The sequence below is a fragment of the Bidens hawaiensis genome, unplaced genomic scaffold (genome assembly GCF_021521415.1).
Source record: "Bidens hawaiensis isolate Kalapana, Puna unplaced genomic scaffold, B.hawaiensis_p1.1 tig00002236_1, whole genome shotgun sequence".
NCBI classification, from domain to species: domain Eukaryota; kingdom Viridiplantae; phylum Streptophyta; class Magnoliopsida; order Asterales; family Asteraceae; genus Bidens; species Bidens hawaiensis.
In genome coordinates this window covers 519,579-539,474 of record NW_027491119.1, presented here as the reverse complement: position 1 = coordinate 539,474, position 19,896 = coordinate 519,579, and the positions used below count along the sequence as shown (strand labels likewise).

At 32.9% G+C, this 19,896-nt stretch overlaps 1 protein-coding gene across 1 annotated transcript; it reads left to right on the top strand.

The window, feature by feature from the left end:
• The first annotated feature begins 1,926 nt into the window (after nucleotides 1–1,926).
• On the top strand, nucleotides 1,927–15,152 carry LOC143610776 (homeobox-leucine zipper protein PROTODERMAL FACTOR 2-like). Its single transcript, XM_077085163.1, has 10 exons — nucleotides 1,927–2,099; nucleotides 12,206–12,323; nucleotides 12,595–12,780; nucleotides 12,906–13,352; nucleotides 13,438–13,539; nucleotides 13,646–13,843; nucleotides 13,962–14,134; nucleotides 14,256–14,529; nucleotides 14,629–14,721; nucleotides 14,790–15,152. The coding sequence occupies exons 1-10, from the start codon at nucleotides 1,927–1,929 to the stop codon at nucleotides 15,150–15,152; spliced, it is 2,127 nt and encodes a 708-aa protein (XP_076941278.1).
• The last annotated feature ends 4,744 nt before the right edge of the window (nucleotides 15,153–19,896 follow it).

Here is a 19,896-nt window from a genome sequence, read left to right as displayed (position 1 = left end):
TTCTTTTTTAGTTGTTATTTCTTCAATTCTCCAAACTCTTCCTCTTCTTCTCTTGAAAGTGGTTTTCCGTTGGCATTCATCTTTCACTCTAAGCTTCAACGAGCCATTTTTTTTTCTGTAAGTTTCTATAATCCTCTCATGTTTAATATTTTATGTATCACGGATCTAACAAGGTTGAGGGGTAGTCCGCGCTACACTCTAATTTTCTTGTTAAAGTACATTTTTAGTGCAACTTTTTTTTTATGTATTGATTACCCTTGAACAAGGAGGTTATGATTGATCAACACACAAAAACACTTTCTTTTTTAAGTTTCTACGATCAACGTGATTAGCTTGAAGAAGAAACGAGTGTGCTAAAATTTTAAAATAATATGATTATTGTGGCTTAGTTTCTTGTTTTATTTTATTTTATTTTGTTTGAACAACATACTAAATTGGGGACAAAATTTTTGAGATTTGGTCTTTGCATAGACCACTTAAAAGTATAGACAAATGGGATGAAAACTGTTTTGATTAAATGTCCTAAACAACTGTTAGAAATTCCAAATCTTAATCCAAACTCCTCTTCGTCTTGATATTTTTTATTTTTTTATTTTTTGTCTTGATAAATAAATTAACAACTATATGTACATAATATGAAAATTTATGTACTTTTTTATAATGTCTTAATATGACCGTATATTAGTTGTCATGTAATATGAACAATTTATGTATATAATATGATATTACATTGTTCATATAATATGATCATATCACCTATCTAATATGATCATATATAATATAATATATTATTACAAGTATGTGATATGATCAACTTTTTGTCATTGTTCATGTTAAATTATATAAAAATAAAACATCAAGTTATAACTTTTTAGATGATATATTTTTCTTTAATAATGGTGCGTTTGACCGGGGTGACATGTCTTAACATGAGCCAAGTATAAACGGATTAAGTTCTATTTATTATTATTATTATTATTATTATTATTATTATTATATAATTTTGATCATTTTACATGGACTTGGTAACTACATTAGTTAAGTTTTGAGGCCAAACGTACAATATCTGCAAACCATATACCAACCATGCAGTTAACTATTTATTTATTTATTGATTTATACTTTTTGATTGTTTATTAGTTTAATTTTATAAAATGATAAATTATTAATGCAGTTTTTATTTATTTGTTGATACTATTCTTTTTATTTGTTGTATTTTTTATGTATATTATGAAATGTTTATATCATTTGTGTTGTTATGTTGTTTTTGAATTCGGTTTAACGAGTAAACCAGTAAATTATTTTTAGTTTACTATGTGATCTAGCTTTGAAAAAGACTTAAGAGGAAAAGTGGTCGGTAATAATAATGAGACATGATAAATAGGACTTAGTCCGTTTATACTTGGCTCGTGTTAAGACATATCACCCCGGTCAAACACAATATTGTCAAAGAAAAATATATCATCTAAAAGGTTAAAATTTAATGTTTTGTTTTTATATAATTTAATATGAACAATGACAAAAAATTGATCATAGCACATACTTGTAATAAGGGTCTCCTTGTAATAATATTATATTATATATAAAATTCAAAAGTTTGAAATACAACAAACTAACATGAAAAACGTCATTAGTTGCATGTCATGGAATATTTTTTGACCATTAAAATTTGATGAAATTTATCATTTGTTAAAGTTTTGTTTGGAAGATTTACAAACCAATGCAACGAAAATAAAGAATTGTAAAATTTCTTTATTAATTCAAACCCTTGATCAAATATGATTTATGGTACTATGGAAAGAAGTTCATAAGTTACTATTAATCAAGTTTTCTAGAAGATCTTCCCCTGTGTAATTTGTATTTTCTATTTGAAGTTAACTATTTAAAGTTAAACCACCTCTTGTATCAAGATCAGGAGACGAAGATATGTATCAACACAATATGTTTGAGAATCCCAGAGATGACGATCAAGATAGAAAATCCGAGAATGATATCGTGGAAGCTCCTTCCGGAGGCAACGATCAAAATACTAATGACATTCCAAACAACAGGAGACGTTACCAACGCCACACATTGGAGCAAATCCACGAAATGGAAGCGTAAGTATTTGATTGCAGCATTTTATTATTATGTTTTTTGATACTCAATTGGCTTAAAACCAAAGATTATAAAAGAGTGAAGTCACCTAGGTTTTTAAGTTTATTTTATTTATATATCTTGTTTGTTAAGAGTTCTTAAAATTCTGAGGTTATTAACAGTTCTGTAATAAAACTTATCATATATATGTTCCTTACAGAATTCTAAAAAACTTAAGAACTCTTAACAACCAACTACTTTTTTATATATATTATTATTGTTAGAGAGTAGTTTTAACGTTTTTAATATAAAATTTTGTGATTACATATATGAATCACAAGTTTACATATATTTAAATTAACAAATCATGTATAAATATACATACATGCAAAAAAAAATTTAGATATGTGTAAAAACTAATTTTTATAATTGTAATCATAAATATACATATTATAAGTAACAAAACTATCCTCAAATAGGAATAATATTTAAAAAAAAATTAAGAAATGATTGATTGTTAAGAGTTCTTAAAGTGATTAACTTATTTAAGAGTTCTGAAATGAAACTCATCATATATATATATATATATATATATATATATATATATATATATATAGGGTGAGGTTAAAATAAAAACTCATTTGAGTTGTGAAAACTCTAGAAACTCATTATCAACCATATGTTTTTAATTAAAGGTTACAATTTGTAGTCCACAATTAAAGTTAATAAAAAATGTAAATATAAATATAACTTTTTCTCTCTCCTGAAAACATATATAAAAATTAGTAAAACAATATTAAAAAATAGCAAAACAGTTTTTTTTTAGTTTTCGATGTTTGTATTAAATTTTACAACATATATTATGTGTATAACAAAAAAAACAAAAAAAAAAACAATGTTACATAGAGTTTTTACGGATTTTCACAACTCAAGTGGGTTTTTATTTTATACTTTCCCTGTATATATGGCAATTATAATTTGAAAACCCACTTGAAATGTAAAAAGTATGAGATCCATCATATGGTCCTTATCTTGTCATACATACTTTTTCAACAACCCTCAATTAATAGCAGGAAGGCTAGTTTTGTAACTTTTTCATTATCAATTATTCTTATATGGTAAAGTGACATGTTACTTTATGTGTGGTATAGATTTAATTTAATTAACATGTATTTATTTCTCTTTACATTTATTTTATTTTTTGAAACCAACAAAGCACGCTCTTTTTAAACCCCATCACCACAATCATTTCTCATCTCTCTCTTTAACGAGCCATAAACCCCATCACCACAATCATTTCTCATCTCTCTCTTTAACGAGCCAAAAATGAATTTCTTTCGGGTCACAGTACAATGAATTTAATATTTAGGATATACTCTTTTGCAATTTTAATGATTATTTCATAATTATAATTAGTGACTTCTAAGTATTGTTCATAACTTATTTCAAAACCTCGAGCTCTGACCATTTTGATCTTTATTTCAAAAGCTTGAGCTCGGCTCGTTTCGTAGTTTTTCAAGTTCGATCTCAGCTCACTTACTATTTATTAATTAATATTTATATATTTATAATCATTTTCTTATATTTTTTTCAACTTTAAATTTATATATAGCATAACATATGTTATTTATGTTATAATACTTCCACTAAATCATAACAAGATTAACATTAATATAGAAAATAATTAGAAAGAGAGTAAAGAAATTTTTATTGCAGGGGATGATCTTTTTACTCCTTACACACATGCATATTTATAATACTACAATGCAGACATGTACGTATAGTTGGTTTGAAATATGTGTGCATCCACATGCCTTTTACTTGCAAGACTATCCAAAATAATTCATTGGATGACACCATTTCAAAAGGTGAATAAAGGTGTTTGACAATTGTGTCATCCATCATTCATCAATAATTCATAACACTCCCCCTTGGATGACACCATTTCAAAACGTCGGGGTCTTGAAGTACTGCCTCATTAAAAACCTTGCTAAAGGAAAACCCAATGGGAAAAAACTTTAGCTAAGGGAAAAAGAGTGCAGTATATAGCTCCCCCTCAAATTGAAAGTCGTTACATTGTTCGTACATGGCGCATGCCAATATCATGAACATGTTTCCTGAATGTTGCTGTGGGAAGGGCTTTTGTGAAAAGATCAGCTGAGTTGTTGCTGGACTGGACATATCTCATTTCAACCTGATTGTCTTTAATAAGGTCTCGAGTATACTCAAAGTATCTTGGTGGTATATGCTTTGTTCTGTCACTTTTGATATATCCTTCCTTCATTTGCGAGACACAAGCTGCATTATCTTCATAGATAGGAGTTGGAATTCGATCTTTCTCTAGTCCACAAGAAATCAATATGTGTCGTGACATAGATCTTAACCATACACATTCTCTTGAAGCTTCATGCAATGCAATGACTTCAGCATGATTTGAAGATGTTGCAATGAGTGTTTGTTTCTGAGAACGCCATGAAATCGCAGTTCCTCCATTCTTAAATACATATCCAGTTTGAGATTTTGCTTTATGGGGATCAGATAAATAACCTGCATCTGCATAACCAACTAACCCTTCTTTTGAATCGTTAGGATAAAATAAACCTAAATCAACAGTTCCTTTTAAATACCGAAAAATATGTTTAATGTCATTCCAATGTCTTTTAGTAGGGGATGAACTGAATCTTGCCAATAAATTAACTGCAAAAGAAATGTCAGGTCTTGTACAGTTAGTAAGATACATAAGTGCTCCAATTGCACTGAGGTATGGTACTTCGGGACCAAGAATCTCTTCATTATCTTCGCAAGGACGAAATGGATCATTGTCAACATTGAGTGATCTAACAACCATCGGTGTGCTTAAAGGATTTGCTTTGTCCATATTGAAACGTTTTAAGAGTTTCTCAGTATAAGTTGACTGATGCACAAGTATCCCATTATGCATATGCTCAATTTGTAAACCAAGACAATATTTGGTTTTTCCAAGATCTTTCATTTCGAATTCTTTCTTTAAAAGAGCAATTGCTTCATTAATTTCTTTTTGTGTCCCAATTAAATTTAGATCGTCAACATACACAGCTATGATCACATATCCTGATGTTGTCTTCTTGATGAAGACACATGGACAAATAAGATTATTTGTGTATCCTTTGCTTATCAAATAATCACTCAAACGATTGTACCACATCCTTCCAGATTATTTCAGTCCATACAAGGATCTTTGTAATTTGATGGAATACATTTCCTTAGGCTTTGAGCTTATTGCATCGGGGAGTTTAAATCCTTCGGGAATTTTCATATAGATGTCACTATCTAGTGATCCATACAAGTAAGCTGTGACAACATCCATAAGGCGCGTCTCTAAATTTTTAGAGACTGCTAAGCTGATTAAATATCTAAACGTAATAGCATCCATGACAGGAGAATACGTTTCTTCATAGTCAATTCCTGGCCTCTGAGAAAAACCTTGAGCTACAAGTCTTGCTTTATATCTTGTAACTTCATTTTTCTCATTTCGTTTTCTCACAAAAACCCATTTATATCCTACAGGTTTCATTGACTTTGGTGTAATGACAATAGGTCCAAAAACCTTTCGATTGTTTAGTGAGTTTAATTCAGCTTGCATAGCATCTTTCCATTTGTTCCAATCTTGTCGTTTTTTACAATTATCTACAGATTTTGGTTCAGGGTCATCATTTTCTTTCATGATATCGCTTGCCACAGAATAAGAAAATATATCATCAATATTTTCCATTTCATCTCGATCCCACATTATATGTGATTTACCATAGTTTATTGACAATTCTTTATTGGAATCATTTATTTCTTCCTGAGGAAATGTTATATCATTTATTCTTTCCTGAGGGAAAAGGTTTTGTCAATCATTCCTTCCTTAGGGTCAGTATCCTTCTCAGAACCCTTTCTTTTTCGAGGATTTTTATCCTTTGAACCGATTGGCCTTCCACGTTTTAAACGTTTTTGAGATTCATGAGGTGCATTATTATGGTTTTGCTTGCTTGGAATCTCAACTCGAGCTGGAGCATTAGCAGCTGGTATATGAGATTTAGTGACCCTGTTTATATCAGTAAATGCATCAGGTAACTGATTTGCAATTTCTTGTAGATGTATTATTTTTTGAACCTCTGTCTCACTTTGTTTTGATCTTGGGTCTAGGTGTAACAATGATGGCACACACCATGATATATCTCTTTCTTGCTTTTTCATTTCTCCCCCTAATGTCGGGAACATTGTCTCGTTAAAATGACAATCAGCAAAACGTGCTGTAAATACATCACCTGTTAAAGGTTCAAGGTATCTTATGATGGAAGATGTTTCATATCCAACATATATTCCCAACCTTCTTTGGGGACCCATTTTTGTGCGTTGTGGTGGTGCAATAGGAACATACACAGCACAACCAAAAATTCTAAAATGAGAGATATTTGGCTCATTTCCAGAAACAAGTTGTGTGGGAGAGTATTTATGATTTGCACTTGGTCTCACGCGGATTAATGATCCAGCATGCATAATTGCATGACCCCAAATAGAAACATGGAGTTTTGTCCTCATTATTAATGGTCTAGCTATTAGCTGTAGGCGTTTGATCAACGACTCGGCTAAGCCATTTTGTGTGTGTACATGAGCAACAGGGTGTTCTACAACAATCCCCACAGACATGCAATAATCATCAAAAGCATGTGATGTAAATTCTCCCGCATTATCAAGCCTTACTCTTTTAATGGTATAATCCGGAAAATGTGCACGTAATTTGATAATTTGAGCAAGAAATTTTGCAAAAACAACATTACGAGTCGATAATAAAGAGATATTAGACCATCTGCTGGATGCGTCTATTAAGACCATGAAGTATCTAAATGGTACACATGGTGGATGAATTGGTCCACATATGTCACCTTGAATTCTTTCAAGAAACATTGGTGTTTCTTTATCGACTTTTAATGGCGAAGGCCTTGTAATTAATTTTCCAAGAGAACAAGATGTACATTGAGGCATTTTATCTATTTTGTGGATCTTTTGACCTTTCAGTGGATGCCCATGTGTATTTTCAATGATCCTTTTCATCATTGTGGATCCTGGATGGCCTAATCTGTCATGTCATAAGTTTATGATACCAGAATCGCAACAATTTTCTTTGACTGCCATATGTGCTTGAGGCACATTTATATATGTATAATGCAAACCAGAATGGAGCATTGGCAATTTTTCCAATATTTGATCTTTGCTTATGATATGCAAATATTTTTCATTACTAACAGTCCTTGACTGAGTATCATATCCATTATGATATATGTTTCTGAAACTCAACAAATTTCTTGTTGATTTTGGGGAAAATAAAGCATTTTCTATTTTGAGCTTTGTACAATTTGGTAATGCTAAATTAGCCTTTCCCACTCCTTCTATCAAGTTTGTAGGACCTGATATTGCATTGATGATCCCTTTTGTTGGTTTCAGTTTATAAAAATATTTTTTAGATCTAAGTATAGTATGCGTGGCTCCACTATCCGCTATACATATATCTTCTTCATTTGTTTGATCTTGTGCTCCGGTGATTTTCATTTTAAATCTTGAAAAATATTAAGAAAAAAAATAAGTGTATAACGAAGACATATGTTATTTTAATAAGAACTTTATTTAATTGAAACACAAGTAGTACATGAAAGAGAAACTACATAATTAAAGATAATGAGAACACACTTAATAACTGCATCTAATTATAGTAGTCAAGCAACTTTGTTTCAAAGTTCTACCCCAAAGTCTTCAACGCTCAGCTCAGCATTGATATTATTAAAGTTATCAACATGGTTCACTTCTTTCTCTTTTCCTTTTAGAGAGGCTTGGTACAGTTCACACAGATGTGGAGCTGTGCGACAAGCCTTTGCCCAGTGGTTTGTACTTCCACATCTAAAACATGAAGTGCCATTGTTTTCGGACCTACCAGCTTCATTCCATTTATTTTGGTGGTTGGAATTGGTATTGTGTGGGACATGATAATTATTGGCTCTCTGGTTACGACCACGGCCACGACCGCGACCGTAAGAGTTATTGTTCCATTTGAATGGATGCTTACGATCATTAAAATACCTTTTGTCAAAATGACCACGTCCACGTCCACGGCCTCGTCCTCGACTTTGTTCCCATTTATGATCAGAATTTTTATGAGAACTTTTGTGAGCAACATGTGCTTCTGGTATTGCTAATGAACCCGTGGGACGAGATTGATGATTTTTCATCAATAATTCATTATTTTTCTCTGCTACAAGGAGTAATGCATTTAGATCTGAGTATCTCTTAAAATTCTGCAAACGATAATGTGTTTGCAAGTTTATATTTGATGCATGAAACGTGGAGAAAGTTTTCTCTAACTTTTCTTCCTCTGTTACGGGATACCCACAAAATTCTAGCTTTGAACAAATTCGGTATAAAGCAGATGTGTAATCATTTACCCTCTTAAAATCTTGGAACCTAAGACTGTTCCATTCATCTCTAGAAGTAGGAAGTAAAACTTCCTTTAGATGACCGAATCTGCTTTTCAAATATTCCCATATCATATATGGGTTATCATAATTAAAATACTCATGCTGTAGTAATTCATCAATATGTTTATGGATGAAAACATCAGCTCTTGCTTTATCCTGGTCAGAGCAATCATTGTATTCTTGGATTGTGTCTAACACATCCATAGATTTTAAATGTCTTTTGACATTTGCTGTCCAAGACATATAATTTTCTCCAGAAATGTTGAGTGCAGGGAATTCGAGTTTTGCTATATTTGACATTTTGTTGCTAAACATAATAGAGCAAATAATAAGATAAATATTAGAATCCATATATATCAATCAACAATGAGATACAATACATTGGTAGAGCTATAAACATATAAAAGAAAAAGAAAATGCCGAAATCTTCAGATGGGAGATTAAAAATTAGAATGAGAAGTAGTATAAGCATTATAGTGACCAACAGTAAAACCGGGTGAATCATTTTGAGAACTTTATCTTGGATAAATTTAATAAGAAGAATGTTTGTTGTAAATGAAATGGGGTTAATGATTGGTTATTTATAGTGAAAATTTATAACCTTTTATAACGGTTATATTACCGTTTATAACGGTAACATTACCGTTTGTGTGTGTGTATATATATAATATATAATATTAATTATTTTAAAGTAAGATAATAAATAAGATATTAAATACAGTTTATTTTATAAAATATATATAATTAGTATGCACAATAATAAGAATAGAATTGTTAGTGTAAATAAATCTAACTTCTAAATGAGATATTAGTGTGCATATATAAATAAAAGTTAGAATAGTTATCAAATTTTAATAACAATGTTTATACACATTATTGCTATTACTCAGTATATTAGTTAGTATATGTATATGCATAGATATATATCTAATGTACATAATTAAAGATTGTGTCCATTACCTTTCTTGGTTAGGATATAAGCGGCTCGTGCTGATAACGTGTTATAATACTTCCACTAAATCATAACAAGATTAACATTAATATAGAAAATAATTAGAAAGAGAGTAAAGAAATTTTTATTGCAGGGGATGATCTTTTTACTCCTTACACACATGCATATTTATAATACTACAATGCAGACATGTACGTATAGTTGGTTTGAAATATGTGTGCATCCACATGCCTTTTACTTGCAAGACTATCCAAAATAATTCATTGGATGACACCATTTCAAAAGGTGAATAAAGGTGTTTGACAATTGTGTCATCCATCATTCATCAATAATTCATAACAATTTAGTTATTTTTCATACTATTGTAAATATATATATGCACATATTGATATATATTAAAAAAATTATAAAAATGACATGCTCGTTTAGGCTCACTAGTTGGGGTCGAGCTCGATAAGTGAAGCTCGGGCCCGTGAAAAACCCTATGTAATATCACTTTTTTTTAAATATATGTAATATATGTTGTTACATTTAATACAAAATATCAAAAAATAATAATAAATGTTTTGTGATTTTTTACATTTTTTATAACTTTTAAACATATTTTTTTAGAGCAAAAATTTAAATTTACTTGACAATAATATTGTAATATTGTAATTTATAAATGTAACATTTTGTAACCTTTATTTTACAAATATAAATTAATAGAATATTGTAATTTATGTAAGTAACATTTGTAACCTTTATTTTTATGATGTAAATTCACCCTTGTGGATTTTTTTTTAATTAATTTACATTTAGAATTTAATAAATATTCATTTTGATATTTAATCAATAAAATTAATAAAAGAGGAAATGTACAAATTGAAACTTAAAATGATTAAAATAGAGAAGATGATACAAAGTGTGTCATGTCATGAGGAGAGAGATGCCATTTTGTAACCTTTATTGTAATTTATAAATGTAACATTTTGTAACCCTTATTTTACAAATATAAATTAATAGAATATCGTAATTTATGTAAGTAACATTTGTAACCTTTATTTTTATGATGTAAACTCACCCGTGTGGATTTTTTTAATTAATTTACATTTGGAATTTAATAAATATTCATTTTGGTATTTAATCAATAAAATTAATAAAAGAGGAAATGAACGAATTGAAACTTATGATTAAAATAGAGAAGATGATACAAAGTGTGTTATGTCATGAGGAGAGAGATGTCATGTGGTCTTTCTAGATTACCCTTTCTATTTAATTTTACAAGCCATAAAATAGTAAAGTAAATTGGTTTAATTTCAACCATGAGATCAAAGTGGATTGTTGAGATCAAAGGTTAAGATAGAGTTTTCATGGTTTTTTTAACTAAGGAGGATTTTTAGAATAACCCTTTCCTATATATATATATATATTGAGAGAGAGAGAGAGAGAGAGAGATGGTTAAAGGGGAACTCTAAAAAAGTGGGAACCGGGGAACCATGTCTTTTACATGTAAAAAAATAATATAAAGCTTTATTTCAAATGTAAAAAATTAGTTTTAACATAAACTTTTTTGTAGATTTGCTTATGAACACATACAGAATACGTTCTAGTAAAAAAATTAATTTTATAAAAAATATTTTTTTACGGTTTTTAAACTGATTATTTTTTTAATGAAAATGGCTTCTATATGTGTAAAGCTCAAAAAAATATTATGAAAAATGTGTTTTTTACGTGTAAAAATAAATTTTTTTACATGTAAATGACATGGTTTTCCACTTTTTTTTTGCTTTCCTTTTGAACCTGCATCTATATAACAAAAAAAGAAAAGAAAAAAAACTCTTTTGAAATTGAGAATTTTGAGAATTATTTTGGACCATAAAAAAACTCCTTTTAAGAAAAATAAAAAAATTTTTAAAACATATAAAACATGAAAATAAATAAAGTGAAAAAACCAAACTTTTTTATCTTTCATCTCGGTTTCACTAAAAAAATAAAAAATATATCGGTTTAGAAAATTATACATATATGTATAATAATTATTTTTAATTTTATACATGTTATTCTTTATACACAAATGTACAATTAAGATAAATGATAATGCACATATGTATACATTATGTAAATGTAGATTAGATAAAAATATACATATGTGTATAATTAGGGTTTTTTATGAGAACGAGAAGAAATTTTTTTTTTTGGCTTTTTTTACTTTTTTTATAATTTTTATTTTTTTTTCGCTTTATAAATTTTTTAAATATGTGTTTAAAGGGGTTTTTTTTGGTACAAAATGGTTCTCAAAGTTCTCAATTTCAAAAAAGTTCTCTTAGGATCCTCAACTATATACGTTTTTAAGGGGTTTTTTTTCTGTTGTACAAAACGACATCAAAGATCTTGCAAGTTTAGATCAAATTTGGGAGGATGATTGATGGTAATAAACCAAACTAAAGAAAAGCAAATACAAGATAAATGAAGTTGTTTATAGATCAAGATTATCAAAGAGTTTGAAGACACCTAAGTCATAGTCTTATTTAGTTTATTTAATTTACCCTTAATTTGTTAGAGTTCTCTACAATTGCGCATCAAATATTCAATTGATTCTATTCATTGAGCCCTCAAATGAGTTGGCTTTTTCGTTTGAGGAAAAATAGTTTGAGACTAGCCTTAAAGCTTTATCAATATTTATTGTTTATATTCCATGTAGGTTATATAAAGATCACCCTCACCCGAGCAGCATGCAGAGAGAGGAACTTGGAAGAAGGTTATCCCTGGAGCCATTGCAAATTAAGTTTTGGTTCCAAAACAAAAGAACTCAGATGAAGGTAACTGGTTTGACTATACTCACCTTCATCTTTAAGCATAACAACCCTGTGTTAATGGCTCAACTTCCTTTTACTGTTTTTTTTATTTTTTATTTTTCAATGAGTAATAAAACAAACACAATACTCATAGCGACTTAGTTTTGAGTTAAGACGTACCTCTTTGATTTTAAACTACGTGTGCACGTCCATAAGTGTATATCAAAGCGGCGCGTTATACTAAATAAGCCACATAGCTTCTCAAGTTATTTTTTTTATTTTTATTCTAAATTAGGCTCAGCATGAACGCACTGAGAATTCAGTGCTGAGGAATCTAAATGAACAACTCCAGGCAGATCACAAACGATTGACCGAAGCTCTCACTAACGCCACTTGTATAAACTGTGGTGGGCCGGCTGCTACTGGGGAAATGTCCATAGAATACCAACTAATAGTTGAGAATTCGTGTCTACGAGACAAGGTATGTCTTAAATTTAATCACAAGAAAACATATTTTCCTCGCATATACGTATATCAAGTGGAATTTATGTACTTTCTATAATTTGTTCAAAGTTAACTTTCAAGGGTTTTTTTTTTTTTTAACAGATTGATCGGTTATCTAAAATGACTTCCAAGTGCTTTGACAAGCAAATACTCGCTTACCCTGATGTTTCATCATCTCAAGGACCATCTCATTCCCTTGACTTACCTGCGTCTAATTTCAGCCAAAACCAAGGAATGGTAGCAGAGATGCTTGGAGCAAGTGACCTTCCCCGGTCCATGGTTGGCCCTACCGAGATTGAGAAGCCATTTATTGTTGAGCTTGCTGTTGAAGCCATGGAGGAACTAACCAAAATGGCGCTAGTTGGTGAATCGCTGTGGGTTCCAACCTCAGATGATCCATCTTATGAAACCTTAAGCGAAGACGAGTATATGTGTTCATTTCTTGGAGGAGTTGGACCGAAACCACCTGGACTGAAATGTGAAGCTTCAAGGGCATCCAAGATTGTCATGATGAAACACATGACTGTTGTGGAAATTCTTATGGATGTAGTATGTGTTTACTGAATTGACAATCTTTTAATGTCAATTTTCCTTTAAATTGTGAACTCAATAAACTAACAATGATTTTTTTCAGAATCGTTGGTCGAATGTCTTTTATGGCATTGTTTCAAGAGCAAGGACACTAGAAGTACTTTCAACCGGTGTGGCTGGCACTTTCAATGGAGCTATGCAAGTGGTAAGGGGATCAATCATTTAATGTTTTGTGAAGTTATACATTAGCTTTTAAAACTCCATATTTGATTGTATTCATTTAATCTAAAAACTACAATCCATTTTTTCAGATGACAGCTGAGTATCAAATTCCGACGCCACTCGTCCCAACAAGAGAGAGCTACTTTGTTCGCTATTGTAAACAAGAAGATGACGGAATGTGGGTCGTGGCGGATGTATCCTTGGATGATCTACGATCAATGAAATCTAGATGCAGAAGAAGGCCTTCTGGCTGTTTGATTCAAGGGATGCACAATGGGTACTCAAAGGTATGTAACTATGAATTCATCTAGGTTTATATTAAAAGTTTACTGACTTTTGATGATGTTATAATGCATATGTGAATGTACATCAACTTCATGACTTCGTGTTTGATTCCATTTCTAGGTCACATGGGTTGAGCATCTCGAAGTTGATGATGGGGCTGTTCTTGATAGTTATAAGGTGCTAGTAAACTCTGGGTTAGCATATGGTGCAAAAAGATGGGTAGCAACTTTAGAGAGACAATGCGAAAGAGTTGCGGGCGCAATGGCTAGTAATATTCCGGTAGAAGATGTAGGAGGCAAGTATATATATATGATATATCTACTTGTTCACATTCTATTGTTTTCTAATTTAAAGAAATGACTTTTATAATATGCTTAATTTGATATTCTAAATGGTTTTGTTAATTCATTTGATAACTATAATCACTCTTGAAGGGAGAAAGAGTTTGTTGGAGTTAGCTGCGAGAATGGTTTCGAGCTTCTGTAGCGGGGTTGGTGCTTCGACTACCAACACATGGACAAGTTTATCTGGAAGTAGGCTAGATGATGTTCATGTAATGAGCCAAATGAGTATGGATGATCCAGGCAAGCCACCTGGTATGGTGCTAACTGCTGCAACTTCGTTTCAGCTACAAGTTCCTCCTAAACAGATCTTCGAGTTTCTTCGCAGTGAGCACCATAGACCTAAGGTAACTCATCTTTTTTAACTAGAGTCCTTAAAGAATATCATATACTTAATGATTATGAAGTTAGCTCATTGATTATATGTTCGATATATCGATCTCCAGTGGGACATTTTTTCATCTAGTGGAGCAGTACAAGAGATTGCACATATTGCCAATGGCCGTGCAGGAAATTGTGTTTCTCTTCTGCGAATTGCCGTATGTTCTAAAATTAAACAAAACGAAATTAATGATTCTTTTTAACTTCTAACTTGTTTATTTTGCAGAGCGCAAATACAACTCAGAGCAGTATGTTTATACTTCAAGAGACCTCAAATGATTCTATGGGATCATATGTTATATATGCACCCGTAGATGCCGCATCCATGAATGTTGTATTAAGTGGGGGTAATCCAGATTATGTGGCATTGCTACCATCGGGTTTTGCCATACTTCCTGATGGACCTGAGCAAAGAGAAGCTGGAGTTCTTGCAGTTGGAAGTGGCAGATCACTAATAACCGCCGCATTCCAAATTTTAGTTGATTCAGCTCCCAATGCTAACATATCAATTAACTCAGTGGCAACAATTGATACCTTAATTAAGGCCACAGCTGAAAGGATAAAAAACGAAGTATCTTCTAACAATTGATGAGGAATATTATGGCCGGTAAGTGAATCATTAATCTCACTTGATCACATTCTGTTTTAAAGCTAGCATGCACTCCTAAATTGTGTTTATTAATATTATTCTATACCGAAAGTTAACACTTTTAGTAAGTTAGTAACTATAAAAAAAGTGGAGCCTGCTTTTCCACATTTGCTAATTGTTATAATCTTAACGAAAATGAAGAAGCTGAAGATAGATGCAACTCGTTTAAGGATAATGATTCAACAAATCAGGTTGATCCAAGTATTTAAAGTAGGTTTATTGGTTTTTATCTTTATTTAGTTATCTATTTTATCTTCAAAGAATTAGTATTTAAGGTTATTCTTTGTATAAGTGTTTGATAAGCGAGTTTAATAAAAAAACAAAGAGTCGGTAGCATGAATCTTTTTGCTCCAAAATTGTTTGTTTTCGATAGTTTGATATACCATTGATTTTCCTTTAATTGGTATCAGAGGATTGATTGGTTTATGCCCAAGTACCCATGGTTCAATATGACGTCGATCACTGTTTTTACCCTTAATAGTTACAAAAGCATCTAGTGGGATGCTGCTCCATTATTCTATGTTAACGTTAAACAACATCACGGCATGGGAAATCAGGGTGAAAGCAATAAAGACGTCTAGAGAGTTCGAGAAGCCATCAAGCTTGCTTACAAGGTAGTTGGACGAGAAAAGAACACGACAGTGAGAGCCTTTATTTTTCAAGTGGTGCGTGAAGAGATCTTGTCAGAGATCACAAAGAGTAAGAACTCTAAGAATGCTTGAGAGCTCTGAAGGCTCGATATTTTGGAGCCGATGTGGTACATAGGACTTGATTGCAAATGCTAAGAAGTGAGCCGGAAGCCATTCAGAAAGAAATTGAAGCCCTACGGTTGATGAGTTTGCAGGCAAACTAAGCTAATTGGCTTCAAAGTTTAATAGAATTGGCTCTACAATTGAAGATGTAGCATTGATGATAAAACTACTTGATTTCGTGCCAAATAAGTTTCTTTAACGCGTGCCATCTATCAAGCAATACTCCGAACAAAAGATGGAAGCACTGATAATCATTGGTAGTTGTTTATCCATTATGAGTCAAAGGTCGAAACAATAAAGTTGGGTGCAAGGAGTCATCAACAAATAGACGAGGACGATGCTCGTCAGGCTAAAATAGCATGGTCAGGGTAGAAGAAACAAACGAGGGAACGTGTGTGGAAGAGGTGGAAAGAGTGCCTCCTCACTCCGTAAAGGCACACCGCGTTCCAATAATTCTACGAGAGAAGAGTCACATAAAGTATTTTAATTATGATGCATATAGACAATATGAATCCAAATGTACAAATCCTAAGCAAAAGAAGGGTGAGAGTAGCCATATCCAAGCTCAAGCGGATTAGCTGACCCTAATAAAGATAGTATGCGTACAAGAGAAACAAGATTTAGTTTTTGCCGAATGAAGAAAAGTGTTGCTAAAACGGTACGCCATGGAGGAAGGCATTTTGTACTAGACAGCAGTGTGCGTAATTATAGAATAGGAAATAAAATTTCTCTCTCTTAAACATACCAACAAACTATTTGATAGGTTCATATCAAATACGAGAGGTAAATTTTATCCTTGATCTATATTGTAATATCTTGAATGTTGGACAAAGAACTGAACATGATGTAAAGTACTAAGGATCGATGGAGAAATTTCTTTGGGTTTACGATACAAGTCGGAAGCTCCTTACGAAAGTAACCTAATTTGAGAACCGGCTATACAAATACGACTTAATACAATATCTCTTGTATGTATAGTTGTAAAGCTTGTAGACTAAAGATGGGTTGCCCGTCTTACCCATTGATTTTTAAGCCATGAATCACTTGACGAGTAAAGCTATGGTATGTGGTGTACCGACTATCAAGCATTCAACACAAAGTTTATGAAGCGCGTCTCGTTGGAAAGCCACATCGACTTGTGTTCATGGAGCAGACCCTAACCCTGTATAGAGTGAGCTAACCACTAGAACTAATCAATGAAGTCCTTAGTGGGCCATTACACCAATCACATGACGAAATTGCTATTTTTTTTCTTCTTGGTGAACGATGACAACAAGTTCATGTGGGTACTGGTAATCAAATTGAAAGACATGCCTTCAAAATATTACGGGATTTAGTAATGATGACCGTCCAACAGGTGGCACATGTGGGTATTGGTAATCAAATTGAAAGATGAGGCTTTATTAGCCTTCAAAATATTCCAAGAATTGGTAATCAATGAGATTCCAACCAAGATACAAAATTTGAGAATTATCCGAAGTTCTCAAAATTTTGTGAAGGAGTAAGATGACAATTAACCACCCCTCCCACTGCAAAACAAAATGGGGTGGTGAAATGTTGAAACCAATGACTTCTTTTAATGACCAAAAGTGTAATGAATGCCTTTATCGCTCAAAATTTCTTGGGTGTAGCCTTTGCTTCACGGTTTACATAGGTGCTTTTTGTTTTTAAAGACAAAAACTGTCTGCAATCTGATTTCATCTGATTTCATGTCTGCAACTGAAGATGTGGTCTGAAGGTCTGCAATATGAAAATATAATACTGTTTGTTTTATAAACTGTGTATCGTCTGCATAAGCTGAAAATTAGTTACCTATCATACATATCACAGTAGATAGAAGTCATTTAACGTCTGTAGACAAGTAAAATAGTTGGTGGTGGGCGGTGGTGGTGGCAGATGGTGGGTGGTGGTGGCGATGGACAGTGATGGTGGTGGATGGTGTTGGTGGCGGATGGTAAGTGGTGGTGGGTGGTGGTGGCGGACAGTGGGTGGTGGTAGTGGCCGACGGGTGGGTGGTGGTGGTGGTGGTGATGTACGGTGGTGGTGGGTGGTGGATGGTTATGGTGGGTGGTGGTAGTGGACGGTGGTTGTGGCGGACGGTGAGTGGTGGTGGCGGACGGTGGGTGGTGGTGGTGATGGACGGTGGTGGTGGCGGTGGACGGTGGTGGTGATGGACAGTGATGGTGGCTGACGGTGGGTGGTGGTGGTGGACGGTGGTGGTGGCGGCGGACGGTGGGTGGTGGTGGACAGTGGTGGTGGCGGCGGCGCACGATGGGTGGTGGTGCTGTTGGACATTAGGTGTTGATAGGATGTTAAGAAGCGTGAAGATGTGTGAAGAAGTTAAACAATAGCTTTTTTTATGACCATAAAAGCAGTTTGCAGATCTTATTTAAAAAAAAACAAACAGTCTTCAGAAGCTTATGTCTGCGCGCCCGTAGACATAAGCCTCCTACAGATGTTTTAAGCAAAAACAAACACCACCATAGTGAACCTAGTTTCAACTAAGTCATTGAAGGATAACTCCCAATGAAGCTTTGAATGAAAGAAATCTAAATCTTGATTATCTAAAAATTTTGACATGTAAAAGTCCCCACGAAACAACTAGCAAAAATTATTGACCGAGTCAAGGGAACGATTCATTTTGGAATCGAATTCATAAGCAAAGCTGGTAGGTTTTGGGAAAAGTAGTTGTAAGAATGGATGTGGTATGCAAATAAATCAAGGAACGGGACTAGTAAAGTAACAATGAGAAGTCGAATAAGGATGGTTTAGTGTTAGTAGAATTCAAAATTAGAGATCAAGAGGTTGTCAGACTAGAAAACAACTCACAAAGCGAATCTAGACCGTTAGGAAACGGTCTTGTGTAGTAGAATTCAAAACTGAGAGAACACCGGATCCAGTAAAGCGGATCATTCTTTTCCAATATGACCAAATTCATCAGGAAACAATGCAATTACACAACTTTCATTAAAGAGCTCCTCAAGCTCGTTTAAGGCATACACATGTACATCTTCAAACTTCGACCTCACACCACCTCAAGTATTCCGGTCACTTGAAGACGTGCAAGAAAATACATTGCCCTTAAATATTGATGAGGATATGCTAATGTTAGCCAATGATGAATTTATTAATTTCAAAAAATTCGCAAATAACGAGCTTTGGCAGGATTGTATATAAAAATATGTTTGGTTCACAAGAAAAACAAGACTGGGAACCTCACTAAGCGACTTGGAGAAATCGCACCCATCGGTTTAAGGTGGGGTTTTAAGTTAAAAGGGGATTTGAAACTAGAACGATATAAAGCATAAGTCAAGATTGGACAAGAAAGGCTATGTACGTGCAAAAACATGGGATCAAATTTGAAACCAGTTGCTCGTGTAGAAATGGTTCGGTTAATATTAGCATTGGCAACTTGTGTAGGTTGGGAGGTCTGTTACCTCGATTTTAAATCGTCGTTTATTTATGGTGACTTAATGAAAAGTGTTTACGTAGCCCAACAAGAAAGATTCACGAAAATCGTTAAATAGAACATGGTAAGCCAGCTATTGGCCTCGCTTGATTACATTCTATTTAAAGCATGCACTCCTAGTATTCACATGAGGAAATGAATAAAAAGTGATAGTTTGTATTTTTCTAGTCAACAAAAAGAGGAATGGTGAGAACACCTACTAGCCCCTCTTTGGCTCCATCGCTACTTATGATTGTCAATTATCGTCAGCACAATGATTATGATATTTATGTGCTTGTTTATGTTGCAGTATCGTCAATAGATGGAAAACGTCAACAATGCAACTTAATGAATCCTGGGCATCTGAGGATGGCGATTCAATCTAATGCAGTGTTCTGGAACCTTTTTCATTAATGCATGGTATTATAACTTCCAAACATTTGGTTTTGCTTAAGATTTCATTAGGATTTTCAGTTTTATGTGC